Consider the following 17,188-nt stretch of genomic DNA (forward strand, 5'->3'; position numbering starts at 1 on the left):
GCTTTTCAAACAGAGAGGAATATTGTTACATGCAGCACAATCATATCTTGATCTTGGAGCTCTATCTTTATTCTACTTTGTTTTCTTTCTTTTATACTGACACCAGGCACAAGCTTGAGGTCCTGGCAGAGGAATTTGATGGTGATTTGGATTTGGATTTGATTGAGTAGTAGGTAGAGGATTTGAGAATTCCAGGAGTTGAAGATAAAGCTGCTGACGGAATTCAACATGGGATATAGTAGTGCCAGTAGTGCCAGTAGTGCCAGTAGTGCCAGTAGTGCCAGCAGTGCCAGTAGTGCCAGCAGTGCCAGTAGTAGCCAGTTGATGAAGAATATAAGCATTGACAATAGCATGATCAATAATCCAATATAGAATTGACAACCACATGCGATTGGTAGTACGGGTGGTTCCACAAGCTCCAATTCCTTGCTTTTGAAGATAGTGGAATAGAGCAATACAGGTGAAGTAGTTGTCCATATAAATTGAGTGGCCAGCTACCTCTTTACTATTATTCAACTCCATATGCTGCTTGGAGCTCTGCTGCTGATCAGGGTGCTGCTGCTTAGGGAACTGGGAATACCTTTGAATACCATGATTCTGCAGGATGTGGGTGAGTAGAAAGGTGGATGGATTCTTGCAGCTGAAAGATGAAGAACAGCAATATGTTGAGAAGAATATATGAGATAGTGGATCTGTACCAGCAAATAGAATTGCATATATTTTAGTATGAGAAATTATTGGTTGGTACTTCTGAACTAACAGTCTAGTTAATACACTAATGGTATTGCGCTAATTGTGCCTCGCCCCCAGGCAAGGAACTATATAGTCTACATACGACTTTTGTGCGCCTATTTGAAACTCTTCTGGAGGAATTATATCGGCTCTTAGAACCAATGAATACCGGGCCATAAACAAAAAGTTCCTTGACCCTATTGCTCCCTGTTTTACAGCTATTTTGAAGGAGAACATAACTGGTGGTTGCTGCAATCCATCGCTCTACAATTGCCGCAGTTGCAGAGAAACATCAAGGCGCCGCTTCCCTCGACAGTAAGCGCGCAGTGCATAGCAGCAATATTTACTCTGGCCAACCGGATTCGCTTTCGTTCAAGGAAGTATGAAGAATAACCTTGATGAATTGGGGAAATGCCACTGCGCGAAATTATTCGAGATCGGCGGATCAACAAGTTTCAAGTCTAGAATTAGATGTCATTTGGCCGGAGACGTCAAGAGAACCGAGCAGAAAGTAACGTGGCTATCTTAGGATCGATTCTTGTATCCGTCGAACCTGTGGATTTTGACCACATAATTACAAAAACTTGGACAAGGACGATGATGTCCTCCCATTCACCACCAATTAGCATTCCGAGTTCTGGTCTCATGCTTGGGAACACTGCAATGTTGCCGAACCTACTGAGGAAGAAATTATCTAGTTTAAGCGCAAGAGTTAATATCGTGTTGACAAGCATATTGCGAAGGGATGCCCGTTGTTCTCTTCAACATCTGGACAGGCATAATCGGTTGAGGTCGTCAGCGAAATCCGTTCAAAAAAGAAGAGAAAAAGAAAAAACTCCCCTTCTTTGTCTTTACTTCATTTCCCTGGACCTTAACCCAACAGAATTAGAAATTAATAACTGATGCTCAAAATATCTAGAGTTTTGAATATCAAGGACTAAGGAGACATTGAGCACTCAATGTGCAATTGATTCCGTTCGCCTTTCCTTCCAAATGACAACAATACTTCGTCTTCCAATGGCACCGTGTAGGTATTCATCGATCGGCTCTAGCCTCTCTAGGTGACCATAACTTCCTAAATCATTTCTCTGAACATTGGAGCAAGTAATGGATTAGAAACGTCCTGTCATATTTGGATCTATTTTTGGTATTATTGAAAAGTGTTCTTCGAGTCTCTCATTGTAGAGCTTTCTTTTTAGCCTGTTATTACGAGCCGCTGTGTCAGCAACAAAAATGTGGCAGAAGGCGAGCGGATCTACTACACAGGGGCTGAATTAACATGGGCCTGAAAACACTATAATACATAATCGCGGTTGAGACAGGCGGTCGATTGTCGATCCGAACATCGTGCGAATTATTCAATTATGAAAGTGAACAAAACGCTTCTATAATAATCCCCGTACCCTCCTCTGCCAGGTCACATTATGGAGGTAGAAGATTTTGTAGTTGTATGTATTCAATTTAGACAAGTGTTCTTCACTTCATCACATGAAAGTCAGCACTGAACGTTAGAGCGTACGGCCGCTATTGCGTCATAAGTAAAATACGTGGATAGGTAGATCGCCATCACTCATCCCGTTAAGGTGCTTCACCAAAGTTATAATGGCCTGTTTCCGTAGCGTGTTTCGTCGCCCCCCTCTCACCCACAAACTGGCGTCCGCAGGTATGGCATTGGATCGTAAACGATGCGGTGTCCGTATAATAGTGCTTACCACGCAGGATCTTGCATAGCGCCACTGCCCGCTCCAGGATAATAGGGTCGGCAGCATCGAATATCTTCGTGTCAAATTCTGGCGGCGCATACGAATGGGTATACGGCTCGTCGGAGGGGGAGAGCGCGATAACGTCATAGTGGATGCCCGAGTACACCACGATACACCTTGTCGGCTTGTCCTCGTTAAAACGATCAACGCGTAGCGACTGTACATCTATCGAGCAGATCTCGACGTCGAAGTGTTTGCTTAGGATGCTTAACTCGATCCCGCCGCCCCAAGAATCCTCCGTCTGGATCCATCGGCAGTAGTCGTCTGGAGCTTTTTCCAGCACTGCAGCTGAATAAACATCTGGTTGCTCTTGTATTGTTTGCGCAACTATTGAGCGTAGCTCCGTCATTGCATCCATCGCGCCCATCACTGCGCTGCTGACCGCTCGGAATAGACAAGAATTGTCATCGGGCATTATGCGGAGAACGACTGTGCAACCGTGTTCGGGGGAGGGGATCTCGGGAGGGTCATTTTCAACAGCAGTGTTGGCCTTACGGCTCAATGACAGTGGCTTTAAGATATCTCTTGTTTGCTGAGTTGTCTGCGCAACTCTATTCGAGATTTTAGGGCTGGAAGTATCCGTTATCGCCGGCTGTTGCTGCTGTTGCTGGCGAGAGCTGGCGGAGGAGTCCATCGCGGAGAGCCCATCCTTCTTGCTAATAATGAGTTGCTCTCCATCAAGATTCGTCCCAATTTCTGCGATCAACAGGGCAGGGTCTAGCTGGTCGAGATCGAGTGGTTTAGGGGGGTAACCGTACTTGATGTCGTACGATGTCAATGCTGTTTTCTCGCTGATCTGGGCTTGGAGGTCGTGGATAGAGGCGCTCTCTTGGAGGGAAATTGTGGACTGTCCTCTTGGACCACGTATGCGAATTCTCATTGTTTGAATCAGACTGAATCAGGGGATAAAATCTCTTATGAGATATTTGTGGACAACGGCTGATATATGGCAATAAATTCCCTTTTGAATAGTAAGTAAACTTAGGACAAAAAGTAGCCAGAATTGACTATTTCCCCGAACATGGACGCTTGGCGTTCTGGGGTTGTCTTTGCTTAGTCGGAATTTAAGTGCAATCGGAAGAACATATATCCGAATATAACCTTCGCCTGGACGAAACCCATCACGCACCCGGTGCTCGCTGCTCGCTGCTCGCTGCCCCTCCAGACCACGGTATTTCTTACTCCTCGACATATATACCACCCGATAATAGTCATTCCTTTCCCTGGCACTACACAATTGATTGGTCGATTGGTCAGCCCTCTCACCATGGCAGCGGAAAGCGCCCAGTCGGAATTCCAGCGCGCCTCCACCTCTGGTTCCGCTGATGCTCCTGCGCCTGAGACTGAGACTGAAATCCAAGAGAGTACTGATCTCATCCAGCAGCTCTCAGAGCAAGCCGGTCAACTCGTTGAGCAGTCAGACCAACTATCACAACATTCGCGAACTTCCCACCCCTTTGAGACACCACAACCCCAAATGACAGCAATAGCAGATTCTAAAGAAAATGAAGACAATAACCCTGAACACCAGGTAACGGATGAACAATGGAGAGCTATGTTCGATGTTGTCCTGGCGATATACGATTATCGCGAGCCGGAGTATGATATGCGCCCATTCCTGGTCTACTATGAAAACTAACTTAGAAATTAAATAGCGGCTATGACCCCTCGCGTCTTTTCCATCGCAGCGTCAACAAACGCAATGTGCCGGACTACTACGATGTCATCAAAGAGCCCATGGCCCTCAGTGTGCTGAAGCAAAAGATTAAGAATAAATCATACTGCAATTTTGCAGAGTTTATAAGAGATTGCGCATTGGTAAGTATTTTCGTGTTGGTTACCCGCTTGCCACCAAAGTTTCAGGGACGGACCTGTGCCATAACCTTTCGATGCCCGTTCTATCTAGATTCCCCACAACGCGCAAACATATAATCGCCCTAAATCCCAAGCTTACGAAGATGCGCTAGTTATCAAGGTTTGTATTTCATTTTACCCTACTGTCCGTAATAAAATTGAGGTTATAGAATTTTAATTTTTTGTCTTTACAAAATGTAGGACGTCTTTATTTCTGAATTTCGAAAACTTGTCGAACAAGGGATAATTTCCTCGGAAACAGCCGAACTTCCGGACCTAGGGGAAATTCCCGACGCAGACCCTCTTCCAGTCGAAGAAGACGAGGAGGAAGAAGAGGAAGACGATGAGGAAGACGATGAAGCTGAAGACTCAGATGATGAGGCCGGTCGCCGCAGACAAAAACGACCGAACCGTGGGTCTTCCAAAAGAGAAGGCGCTAAAGACGACCAGAATAAAATCAACGACCCTGAGCTCCGAAAAAAACGCGGTCGTCCTCCCCGCGTTGATACCCCGATGGAAGCGCGGATCAAGGCTGTCTTGAAGGGAATACGCAAGTTCAAGGATTCCACGGGCCAGCTAAAAGTTCGCCATTTTGAGCGGCTACCCGACAAGGCTGCCTATCCTGATTATTTCTCGGAGATTAAGGATCCTATGGCCATTGACCTCATAAAAAGGAAATCTAAGAGGAAGAAGTACAACTCGGTTGACCATTTTATGAAAGATATGGACCTTATGTTCAACAATGCAAAGGCATATAACCAAGTTGATAGCCAAATATACAAGGATGCTGCCGCTTTGCAGACGGAAGCACGGAAATTAGCCGATCAAGAGAAGAAGAAACCAGACAGCGAGTATCTGATGGAGGATGGACGACTCCCGTTACCAAATGGCATCTTACATAAAGGTGAACTTTGGAAAGTTGGAGACTGGGTACATATTCAAAATCCGAACGATGTAACGAAGCCGATAGTTGCGCAGATCTACCGGACCTGGCAAGATGTGGAAGGACAGAAATGGGTTAATGCCTGCTGGTACTACCGGCCAGAACAGACCGTTCACCAATACGAGAAACACTTTTATCCCAACGAAGTCGTGAAAACCGGCCAATACCGAGATCATCGGATTGGGGAAGTCGTTGACCGATGCTTTGTCATGTTTTTCACCCGCTACAATCGTGGGAGGCCACGAGGGCTGGCGCCAGACAAACAGGTTTATGTGTGCGAAGCACGATACAATGAGGAGAAACACAAGCTCAACAAGATCAAAACCTGGGCTAGTTGTCTGCCTGACGAAGTCAGAGAGAAGGATTACGAGATGGATCTTTTTGATGCGCCTCGGAAAATCAAAAAGATACCGAGCCCAATCAAACATTTGCTTAAGGAGGATGCGAAGGAAACAGATGATGTACCTAAACCGACGTGGGGTGCAGAGAATGCGCCACCAATTGTGGGTGCAGTACACCGCCGACCAAGGGAGGAAAACGTAATCATCTTCTACTTCTATCTCTCATATCAGTTGTACGTAAACCAATACACTGCAACAATAACTAATATATTCCCATCATTCAGGAATCTCCACCCCCGGAACCTACCCCATCGCCGCCTCCACAACTCCCCGCGCCCCCGGTCGTTCCCCTCGCACCCCAACGTCAAATGTCTATAAATCGCGCTCCGACCCGCCAAAGTATCGACAGCCAAAGCGATTACCGCATGAGCGCTAGTCCCTTACATTCCCTACCAGCACGCTCAGCAGGCCAACCAACTCCACATGCTCCGCCGGCAGTTGCTCCCCAGCAGGCGCCCATCCCACTAACACGCATGCAGCAATCCTTCCCTCCTCTATCAGCCACCCCAACATCAGCCACCCCAGTCTACCCCCCCGGCTACCCAAACCACCGGCCAGGACCCCCATTCGCATCTCAGACGCCTCAATCCACTCCAATTTATCAACAACCGCCCCCGCCACAACCTTACTCCGCCCCACACAATTTCCCTTCTTACCAAGCCAGTCGCTATCATCCCCATCCCCCTCACATCCCTCAAGCCCACCTCCAGCAACAGTCGCAGCTACTACCACAGCCACAATCACAGCCACAACCAGTCCTTCCACCCAACATTTACAACCCAAACGCACCCCGACCAGTGGAAACGTTCATTCTAAGCGATAATACCAACGCGGCTATACCAGAAGAAATCCGCGGACAATTCCACTGTGACGAGAAAGGGCACGTGCTATTCTTCACGAGCCCGCCGCTAGATGTCGTACAGCCAGCTGAACAGACGGGGTTGGGACATTCATTGCGCTATCTGGCAGCAAAGGAGGAGAGGGCAAAGATTATTGAGAAAAGGAGGATCGAGAGGGAAGAAATGGATAAAGAGAGGGCAATGAAACGGCTGAAAACGACTATGACCACTATCACTACTACCGACGCATGTAGTAAGGATAATAACGCTACTCTCGCAAAAACCGACCGAAACATGCTCTGTGAGCTCGCGGTAATGGCGGCCGTTGCACAGATGAAGCAGGCAGATCAGGATTGGTATCTAATGCGTTATGGAGAGAATAATGCTGTGAAGGCTAAAGAGGCAGATAGGGAGAGGTTCATGAGGATCTTGGGCGAGAAAGAGAAGGCGGATGCAATGAGGGAGAGCTTGGACGTTAGGGAGCCGGTGGACGTGGTGCCTGTCCTTAGTCTTGCGGCGGGGGAAGGAGGGGCAGCTGTTTAAACGGGTGATTTATAATACCGGCTTTCTTCTAAAGGTGAAGGCTGGCATGTGTGTGATCTCAGGCGGTCTTGTGCCTCGCATCTATTCATCCTTTCTGTCTTTCTATTCTTTAAATTTTATTCAAGTTCTACCTACTTGGCTTGCACCTTGACTCCGGCTTTGGAAGGGCGTCCTATTTTCCCGCCTTCTTTAACCAACCTGGATGGATAAGGCAGTGAAAACAAAAACCGAGATTGAAAATTTCGGTGATGGTTAATTTGAGGCCACATGAAGAATAACGCAACCAAGTCTCCCTAAAATTTTATGTATATCCCTTTTCCGCATTTCGAGCGACACGTGGGTATATCTCCCCCGAAGGTTCAGACATCTCCCATGCATCTTCATAATATTTCTGAATCAAGTTTAAAAATTAAAATGATAATCTATCCATGTAAACAAGGCAGATTACGGTGCATGGGCGGCTGAAGACATTCGCTTGGCCTGTTTAGCGATTTGTTTCTTTCCAGCTGCCAGCTTTTATACTTAAACAGGTTTCAAAAAAGCCGAGTGTGGACCTGGGACAAAAGAACTTATTCACCACCAGCGACATGCTGGTAGTAGAGGGGACAAGCCAACCCAATCCATCCCTCCAACAGTTAGATTGTGAAATGGATAAAAAACATACAAAATATATCTTAAGATTGGTTCACCTGTTGACCATAAGGATTGATCCTTTTTGATGTAGTGGTAAAAAGTTTCTCTCATCAGCTTTGCACTGTGCACATACCACCATTACCAGTATGAGAAGCAACTTTGTGAAACAAACAAGACAAACATGAAATATATCTTTGCATAATGAGTGAAAAGGTGATAAAATACCTCCAAGCTGAAGCTGGAGGAACACTGAGCACTAAACAATAACAATCAAAATATACATTATGAGCTAAATATACATATATATGTATTTATAGAATGAGACAAAGCATGTTTGAATGACATGAATATATATTTAGAGATATGTTGTGAATGAATGCACATCATCATACAGTGATGATGAATAGATTGATTAAATAGAAAAACCCTTTAGCAGAATGAGAATAAGTTACTGATTCAATGATGAATGCAGTTTTCCACTCTTTGATTCATATTTCCACAAATTCTCATCCCATACTGAGTGGGAATGGAAAATCAAAGAAGAATTAATGATTTGAGATAGTTAAGTGAGAAACAGTATATGAGAAGCCAGCAATTGAAAGCAGGAGCAAAAGATGCACATTAACAAAACAAAGTATATAAAATAATAAACTTTCATGAATAAGTGAAGTTGACATAAATATTCAAAAGAGCAAATGGAATAATAACAATGATAGTAATAATGATAATAAAAGTATATATAATATTATATGTAAATGTCCGGGAAATTGTCAGGTGATAAAACATAGAAAACTTTTTTTTGTTCAACTTTGTCAAAAGGATTTTCTCAAAAATTTTTATGCGCGTCCCCCACCATAGAGCGACTCCATCTCCTTTAGAAGTGTCTTCCCTTTCGTACCACTACTCTCTAGCTGACTCTGTATTGTTGCAGTAGCCACGGCGTGCTCCTGTTGCTGTCGCTGAGACTGACCCCTTCTTTCATTAGTCGCCGTCGAGGCACTATCTGTGGTCTTGCTCGTCGAGGGCCTGTTATTATTAATACTAGCAACATTATTCCCGCTTGTGACGCTGGTATTGGTATTGGTATTGGTGTTGTGGTTATCGTTATTCGTATTCGTATTCCAGATGACGCTATTCCGTTTGTTATTTTCCTCTTCTTCCATGGAAAAAACAAGATCACTCTGTTCCTCATCGATCCTGCTGGTGCTGATGGGAGAGGAAATGGTGCGGTCCAGTCGTCCAGAACCAGAGCCAAGGCCGCTGCCACCCACGCCAACTGAAGAGGCGTGTCGGGCTGAGCTGGGATGTAGCGAGGTGCTGCTGAGCTGTTGCGAGATCATAGACATGGAAGATTGGCGGGAAGGGCTGGCAATGAAAGGGGAGACATCTCCGGAGCTAGGGCGGCTGCCGATCGGGCGTAGATTGGGGCTGGGGCTGGCGGCTTGGAAATTCAAGGACGATTCGCGAAGGGGAGAGCCAACATGACCTAGGCCGTGGCCTTCCTCCTCTTTCCTCTGTCGCTGTTTCGCAAATATTGCACCAAATCGTGATGGGCTGGAGGCAAGTGGTGACCCGACTTTGCTGGACCCCGTTCCGGGTATACCTAGGCCACTGAAATCCCTAGTGCTGCTGTTGTTATCTTGCTCCGTCCGTGACAGCCGTCTCATCCTTTCTTGTGGGGTAAGCACATCGTCGTGCAAGTTCGTCGGCAAGTAATCCTCCTCTAGAGTGAAGCTGTCATCCCAATCACTCAAAGCGGTTGGACGCGGCAGGCTTGCTGAAAGGATCTTGGTTCTTGTCACACGCTGCGAATGCATCAATCGGGGGGCCGATCCCTCATCGTGAAAGACGGGGGGCGAGGAGCCGAGATTCGATGGCTTCCGCGAATCAAATCCAAATGCAATATCATGAAGATTACGGACCACGTCCGGAGGGGGTCCGGCCCGTTGGGGAGGGGGTGAGGACAGATCAAGGCCAAATTTGGAGGGAAGGGAGGCAGCTACGGGGCCATGTCGTGCCATGTATGATATTCCCTGGCTATCGAAAGAGGCTGGCAGAGGCGCATCGAGAGCTGTGCGACCGATTGGTGACATTGGGAGCCTCGGTTCCTCGATGGGGGAGCCGTACTTGGAGCCTGTATCGGACACAAGCCCCGCATCTATCGTCGGGATACCAACATCGTAAGGGCTGGGCGCTTGCTGGGTTTGGTCATATATATCTTCCTGGCCTGGATACGGATACGAGAATCGCGCGGGATGACCATTTATCCGTTGTTGGGAGAGTAGGGAGTTTGCGAGGGCGGAGTCTTGGGTGTGGTACGGTGGGGGATTTACACGACCACCTAGATTTAGATGGCTGCCGCTCATTCCCATGGGAAGATTTGGTCTGTTAACGCGCCGCCCATCCGGGAGGATATGCGCTAGTGCGCACTTTGCTCCGAACTTGCAGTTTCCCTACATAACACTAGTCAGATTTTTTGCACCGTAAGGAAGAGAGGGGCATAGGCAGATACCTTTGTAAAATACTTGCAAGGAGCGGAATCGATGGTGGAGTCGGTTGAGTGGAGGAAAGGACAGGCGGGGCCAGCTTGACAGGCTCCTTGCCGGAAGAATTTGCAGGGAACATGTTTGGTATCTGAAAATGGGATTGGATCAGCCACATCATAGATACACAATAGAATATGGAGGAAGGAATCATCAGGGAGAACAGACTCTTGCTGGTAGGATTCGGAGGGCTGCGGGCCATGTCGAAAGGCGGAAGCCCTGACATGTTGCGGACATGACCATTCTGCATATGCGCGGTAGAGCCCGAGGGAGCCGGTAGTGGGGCGTGATTTCGTAGATCGTTTGTCATTCGAGATGGAAGAAAACGAGCAGCGCTGCTGTTTGCGTGATGAGAGAGTGTGTAGGTAGCTGGTCTGTTGGTGCTTGGGTAGCTGTGGTTCTGGTTGTTGTTGTTAACGTGTTGCTACAGTTGTTGAGGCTGCTGCTGTAGGACACTCTAGAATGTGAGGGAAGATAGGATAAGCTGTAGAAGGGAGGTTGGAGAAGGCTGCCGTGGTATCTGTGAGCTGGGCGTGGATATCTGGATGGTAGACGGAAGGCGAACAGAAGAGGGAAAGACGCGAAGGTTTGGTGGAGGCAGAGATTTATTTAGATCCCAAGCCTAAGGATTTGGGTCGGCGATTGGCGATGGTGGGGCATCCCAGGGCAGGGAGACTCACCAACACTATTTTATTTTATTCCAGGGTTCTCTCTGCCTTGCGAATCCCAGCTCCGAGACATCTATTCCATGGATCATTGCAGGAGGGGATTAATTATTAGTCTCCAGAACAGAAGAGAGCAGAAGCATACTAAACTGATGCTGGTTGTTGATATTGATGTATAGCTGGGGTACAACAACTTGAAGTTGACCTTCTACACGCTATAAGTTAGCAGAGAGCCGCCCAGCAATCCCCTCACCACGAGCTCCTGTCCATCTGATCAGCTTTTCACCGACTTGTTCTCACGCATGATCCCGCAGGCTGTCAGTCAGCTGCCAGGCACTAGTTGGGAATTGTGTATTGTGGCAGTGAGATTAAATATACGAAACAGAAGCTGGATCAACTGTTTGCTAGCTCCAAACATGAGTTGAAAAGTATAAAAACGTCCAGGAAAGAAGATACCTGCGTAGATATCTATAGCATGCAACTCCTGCAATTCTCTCCTCTTTACAACATGCCATCTAACCCCAAAGTCTCCCACAACTCCTCGATCCCCTGAAACCCTTCTGGCAGCGCCTCAGAACATTTCTCCCACATATCTTTACAGATCCTCTTCCTCACCACAACTCTGCCCTTCCACACCCTCCACTCCCCATTGACTGTTTCTTGCTCCACCGCTGAAACAACCCTCGTTGTAACCCTCCCATTCCTCAACGGCGAAAGGCGGCTTAATACCTCTTCCCTTTCCATTTCCAGCCTGGATACCATCTCTCGTAGTTTTCCCGTGGGTACATGGGCGCTGAGGGTTGCCAGTTCCGCACGGAGTGATTTCTCATATTGCTTTGTCGAGGCAATTTGAGCGCGGAGGTCGGTTAGCTCACAGTCGAGGGCGGCAAGTTGTGCTGAGGTGGAGTCTGAGGGGACGTCTTGGAGGGCGTGGTAGACGATTTGTTTGCCTGTGGGATGTTGCCTGTTAGGAATGATCGAAGGGTCTACTTGATCGCATGTCATATTATATACCATATAAAGAGTACATCACATACCGGCAATACGTCCCTGGACCTCCTTCCGCTCGTGCATCTCCTTCAACGCTTTGACGGTATATGCTATTTGTCCAATATATACACATATATATGTGTATTTCTCAGGTTAGAAACAATATCCCCATCTTAAAAATTCAAAATATAATTAATACTCTGACGGAAGGGATCGTACCTTTGCTTACTTTGTTGTGCAAATTGGCAGTAATATCGATCGCCTTCGGGTTGGTGTATTGAGGGTTTGTTAAAAGACAAGTAATAGCACCGGCGAGGCAAGAAACATAACCCACTCACTGAATATGGTCGACTATCAATCCAATGTAAGTTTGCCTCAGTAATTTTTAACTATCCAAGAACAGCGAGTCAAGTAGACAACGAGGAGCGTCTGGTAGTTTACACCTACTTCTGCTGACCTATGCAATAACAATTCCGGATACCAGGCAATATTTAGATTGTAAGTCAATCTCGAACCGACAATCGTGCACGTGAATGTAGTTATAAAAATAATGGAATGGCGAGGGCGGGCAAGCTAATGCGAATTATGCCTTGTTTGCTTGCTCCATGTTCTTCAACGAAAAAGAAACTCACGAAGGTACTCTAGGATCATAGTTGCTCCTATTGAACGCCGTTAACTAACCTGGGTGTATATGCATGGAGGCAGGAAACAAAACGGGAGGTTACGCGTTAAAGAAAGAAGGGCATTTGCAAAAGATTGGTAACTAGACATGGGAAGACTGTTGTATAGGAAGAGTGAAGACAGATGAAAACTAGAAACTTCCTCACCATCTTCCCCTTTATCCTTACTATTCTTATCATTTTTCTCTTTGCGTGGTGCCATGTCCTCGAGATGAGATGAGATGATATTGCTGTGTCTGCATGTAGACATGCCACTTGTCTACCTGTCAGCCTCCTGCAAGATAGAATGTCAGTATAATGGCATATAGTGTGCAGGACACACTGATGTTAAACAGTATCCATACCCCATCCTCATTAACAGGAGAGAGAGAGAGAGAGAGAATGAAAGATGGAGCAGGGATAAGGGAAACCTGGGAGAGCTCAGTCGCGCAGTGACATGCAACACGTCAACCTGTTTCAACTCCGATCCACAGGGGCTATAGAGTGGAAAAGGAAGACGGGCTTGCTTCAAAGACTCTGCATACGTTACATACAGTACCAACGTTAGGCTTGGAAACAGAAGGCAGCCGGAGGAAGGGAGAAGACAGACGAGGCGCAAGAGGCAGCACAGATAGATGAAGGTTACTGTATGGATATGGGGTCAACCGATGGAAAGGGGTGGATCACGTGCCAAGCGATATGTTCCTAGAACACATGTTTTATTTGCTCGGCCTTTTATTATTTACCTAATGTTTTGTATAAAGAGGAAAAATAGGAAGAAGTAAAAGTCCCATCAACTTTTATAGGAATAAACGTATATCGATAGACGGTTCTCAAATCAGATCTTGGGAAATGCACGCATAAACAAAAAGGTACAGGTTGTCAGCAGGATAAACAACGGAATTTGCAAGAGAAAACGGAAATCTATTCAACGAATCGAACAACCAAAAACATTTATCCAGCAGCCCATTGTGAGCAAGAGTAATGTAGAACCTCTCTCTTTCTCTCTTTTGTAGAGTGCATTGGAATAAACGGGCTCTTACATGGAAAATCATGCCCATGCTCATCTCTGAATAGTCATGGAGCGCAACAAGATAGAGATATATATAGTAAGAGAGATAAAATATTGAAATGGATTGGTGATTATTCATTGCGAACCAAGGCCGGGGTGGTTTTAGAAAATAATTGCTTTCAAAAATAACATGGAACAGAAACCATTATTTCTTCGTTTTTTTGAAGACGAGTGGTTCGAGGAGTAAGGGGTGCACGCTTCTAATGTGAACTGAAGGAGTGATGCCTAAGCAGGGCGGGCAGCAGAACAATATTTGAGATTAGAACAGATGGAAGAGGTATGATCGCTTTGACGGGATCGAGGTCGAGAGCGCGGAGCTTTGCAGGCGGGCTCGCATGAGAGGCATCGGAGAGGTAGTTGCTTTCCTTGTGTAAGGAAAAGAAGAGAGAAAACTGATCGCGCTTGTAGAAGGAAAGCCACTTGAAGGAATAAAAGTCGTGTGGGTGAAAGTGGAAGCGGACAATCAGGCGTTAGGAAGGTAAATAGTTTTTAGATCGAAAGAAGCGAGAAAGAAACTCCATATCGCTGCACCAGCTGAAAATGGGTTGAAACTGACAGGGGAAACAACAAATGAATGAAATGAAAGTAAATGAGGTATCAAGTCTAAATTATGCGGATTGGAAGGCAAGCATCACATCACGATCTGCAAAAAGTATTTGTCAGTTATGTGTTGTCTGGTACAACAGCAAAACTAATTTTGATAACCGAGTTACTTACACAATCACTATCACCCTTGCCTTGTGGCACTCCCATCTCCTCGAATGTTTTAGGTCCTTTGCCAGGTAGTCCACCTGCCGGCTTTTGTGACGCATGGGAAGCCGAATGAGAGGGGTTCTGACCAGGTCGCACCATTGACGAGGCAGGGGAGGAAGTCTTTAGAGGCTTCGATTCACCACGAGGGGGGTAGTGGACGCCTGAAGGTGGATGTGAGGAGGAGGGCAAACGATTTCCTCGAGGGTCTGGGTGCGAAATACCACCATGGCCCGGGCCCATGGATTGCATGGACCCATTGTGATTTGAGTGGTCAGGGCGCTGAAGGCGCCTTCTTCGGTCAGCACCGGAAGGGTCTGGAGGTGCGGAGTAGCCGATGTCCAATTTCGGCGTTCCGGGTTCTGGTCGGAGACCTTGGGCTTGTGGATGTACTGGTCCGCCAGTGGGCGGGATATGGGCTTGCATGGGTCCGCCCGGATTGACAGAATGAGGGCGGATGTTCGGATTGATTCCAAAGGCAGAGGATGATCGCATGTTTGGACTGTACTGACCTGGGGGGTTGACATAACCGGTGTTAGGCGCTTCTGGATATGGTGCTGCCGACATTGGTCGATGGTTCCTAGGTTCCCTACTGGAAATGGTCATGCGCGATGGGTCTGGCATTTCCAAGGTATCTTGTTGAATAGGTTGCACGCTCTGGGGTTCCGCAAAGCGTTGAGCCCGTCCATGGGAAGCATACTGCGATTTTATGCGCGCTATGGCAACGCGCTCGTGATCCTTTCTCGATAGGGTTTTGGAACGAGATATACTCTCGATCCGGGAGCTAGCATCCTTGTTACCCCTAGCTGCGGCCTTTGCGTACCAGACCCTCGCTTCCTTGATATTTACCGGAACGTATATTCCAATCTCATGGAAGTAGCCGAGGGCGAATTCTGCTGTTGCCAGTCCACTCTGAGCAGCCCGTTTCGCATAGGTATACGCCATCTCGTCATTTTTCTCAAAAAGCCCCTCATGTCCGCATAGAAACCATTTACTGATTGCCATTTCAGCCTCAGGTTCACCTTGCCGTGCGGCAAGAGCATTATAATGAAGAGATAAAGCAGGGTTAAAATCACAGCCTAGTTGACAGAGTTCGTAAGCAGCTCCCATTTTCACTTGAGCTTTTGCAAACCCATGGTAGGCCGCTTTCTCGATGTTAATCCTGGCAGCATTTAAATCATACGGAAGATATTCGTCTGGAACAACAACCTGGGGCAGCTCACGAGCCAGTAGCATTCCGTATACCTAAAGAACGAAGTAACATCAGCAAGGGACCTTTATAGCCCAAAACGGAAACATGAGACTTACGTAGGCTCCCTGAGGAGCATTTTCGTCGCAGGTTTGTGCGGCATATCGAATATGATCTAAACCTGCAGCATAGTCCTGGCGTTGTCCATGTTGCCCTAGGAGGATCATCATGCCAAGTCTCTATGAAAAGTTGTGAGTTACCGTAGGTTCTAGATTGTAAAGTATTTTACTTCATCAAAGGGGTCACCCTTACATAGTTAGAAGCAGAATCCCCTAGACTGACACCACGCTCATAGTGTTTGATCGCTTTAAGAGGTTCGCCTGAATTTTCAAATTGCATGCCCATACGGTATTCCGCCCTTGCATACCCTTTCTCACTAGCTTGAGAGTAACATAGAAAAGCCTCCTTTTTATCAACGCGGAAACCGAATTTTCCAAATTCTAGCCACATTGCTTTGATAAACAACGCTCTAGGGTGACTCTGCTCAGCCAGGAAAGAAACGACGTTGATGGCGTCAGTTTTCAGTTGGCGCTCAATCTGTGGGGTTTGCGGTCTAGGGGGTTGGAAGGCGGCCATGCGGATCTCGTTTTGCATGGCAACTTCGACATATGAAAGGGCATCTTGAGCCCAGGCAAGTTGCATTTCTGGGTCACTTGAATTCAGGACTGCAATGCGGCCACTCTCTAAATTTGCTTCTCGTTGATCATCGGTTGGAGGGACATTGGGCGGGGGGTTCCGCAGAACGGGAAAGGGAGAGAAATTAGGCGGCTCGCTCAAGGACTGCAGAGGTTGTCCGTACGCTTCCTGGCCGTAAGCGTCTGAGTATGACCGGTCATCCTGCGGATAACCTTGGTTCGGGACCGACGATGTTCGATTTGGGTATTGTTGTTGTGGTTGTGGTTGTTGGTAATCGTACTGGGCATGTTGGCTGGCCATACGGCCTGGGGTGTAGGCTTCCCGTTCGAGGTGGGCGAGGTTATCTTGCATATTTTCCGGGACTTCTGGCATCACCCTAATAACAGCCGAGTTAGTCAATACAGTACAATGAAGAAAAGTGGAAAGTATGTGGACAGGGAGAGCATAAAGAGAGGGATTCCTTTTAAGTTTTGGAAAGCCCTTGATTGGGACGTGTTTTATTTTTTTCGAGTTATTTCACACTCTTTTTCTTTTCCTTTTTCATTCTATGAGGGAAATCATATTACCTCTGAGGTGCTGGAGAAATCACTTCTGGCATTTGGAAAGCATCAACATTGCCTGGATAGAAAGTGGCGCTCATATGAGGATTGGGAGACTGATGGTGAGCAGGCATGGCGTCAAAAAGAGGGACGGAGGATGGCGGGTTTTAATAATAGCAATAATATTCTGGCTGTCACACTTCCTAAGCTATGCTAACCCCTCTTGGGCTGGGGGGTTCAACATGGGCCTGATGGTGAGCGTGCACCTTTGTTCGCGTGGAAACGGCTAATTCAATTTGCGAAGCAACCTTGCTGAGACGAGTAAAGACTGTTGTATTATTCGTATTATTCGCAAGAGTGGTCCTCTCATGCAGTGG

General features: G+C 46.9%; 6 protein-coding genes across 6 annotated transcripts; 1 reads left to right on the top strand and 5 right to left on the bottom strand.

Moving 5' to 3' along the window:
• Nucleotides 1–72: 72 nt before the first annotated feature.
• On the bottom strand, nucleotides 73–969 carry HCBG_03114 (uncharacterized protein; the record flags this gene model as incomplete). The annotated part of the gene is made up of 2 exons (XM_045430163.1): nucleotides 73–640; nucleotides 836–969. 2 exons carry the CDS (start codon nucleotides 967–969, stop codon nucleotides 73–75), a joined length of 702 nt encoding a protein of 233 aa, XP_045288306.1.
• Nucleotides 970–1,854: 885 nt separating this feature from the next.
• Nucleotides 1,855–3,514, bottom strand: HCBG_03115 (zinc finger protein; the record flags this gene model as incomplete). Its single annotated transcript, XM_045430164.1, has 1 exon — nucleotides 1,855–3,514. One exon carries the CDS (start codon nucleotides 3,373–3,375, stop codon nucleotides 2,311–2,313), a length of 1,065 nt encoding a protein of 354 aa, XP_045288307.1.
• A 248-nt stretch (nucleotides 3,515–3,762) lies between these two features.
• On the top strand, nucleotides 3,763–7,395 carry HCBG_03116 (bromeodomain-containing protein; the record flags this gene model as incomplete). Its single annotated transcript, XM_045430165.1, has 5 exons — nucleotides 3,763–4,094; nucleotides 4,151–4,313; nucleotides 4,551–5,279; nucleotides 5,328–5,870; nucleotides 5,918–7,395. 5 exons carry the CDS (start codon nucleotides 3,763–3,765, stop codon nucleotides 7,073–7,075), a joined length of 2,925 nt encoding a protein of 974 aa, XP_045288308.1.
• Nucleotides 7,396–8,169: 774 nt separating this feature from the next.
• Nucleotides 8,170–10,787, bottom strand: HCBG_03117 (uncharacterized protein; the record flags this gene model as incomplete). Its single annotated transcript, XM_045430166.1, has 3 exons — nucleotides 8,170–10,161; nucleotides 10,221–10,342; nucleotides 10,420–10,787. 3 exons carry the CDS (start codon nucleotides 10,559–10,561, stop codon nucleotides 8,545–8,547), a joined length of 1,881 nt encoding a protein of 626 aa, XP_045288309.1.
• Nucleotides 10,788–11,417: 630 nt separating this feature from the next.
• HCBG_03118 (uncharacterized protein) lies at nucleotides 11,418–11,990 on the bottom strand (the record flags this gene model as incomplete). Its single annotated transcript, XM_045430167.1, has 2 exons — nucleotides 11,418–11,866; nucleotides 11,954–11,990. 2 exons carry the CDS (start codon nucleotides 11,988–11,990, stop codon nucleotides 11,418–11,420), a joined length of 486 nt encoding a protein of 161 aa, XP_045288310.1.
• Nucleotides 11,991–14,268: 2,278 nt separating this feature from the next.
• HCBG_03119 (uncharacterized protein) lies at nucleotides 14,269–16,945 on the bottom strand (the record flags this gene model as incomplete). Its single annotated transcript, XM_045430168.1, has 5 exons — nucleotides 14,269–14,280; nucleotides 14,355–15,632; nucleotides 15,696–15,815; nucleotides 15,889–16,648; nucleotides 16,839–16,945. The coding sequence occupies 5 exons, from the start codon at nucleotides 16,943–16,945 to the stop codon at nucleotides 14,269–14,271; spliced, it is 2,277 nt and encodes a 758-aa protein (XP_045288311.1).
• Nucleotides 16,946–17,188: the final 243 nt, after the last annotated feature.

The sequence above is a fragment of the Histoplasma capsulatum genome, assembly GCF_000150115.1.
Source record: "Histoplasma capsulatum G186AR genomic scaffold supercont2.4, whole genome shotgun sequence".
Classification (NCBI taxonomy): Eukaryota; Fungi; Ascomycota; class Eurotiomycetes; order Onygenales; family Ajellomycetaceae; genus Histoplasma; species Histoplasma capsulatum.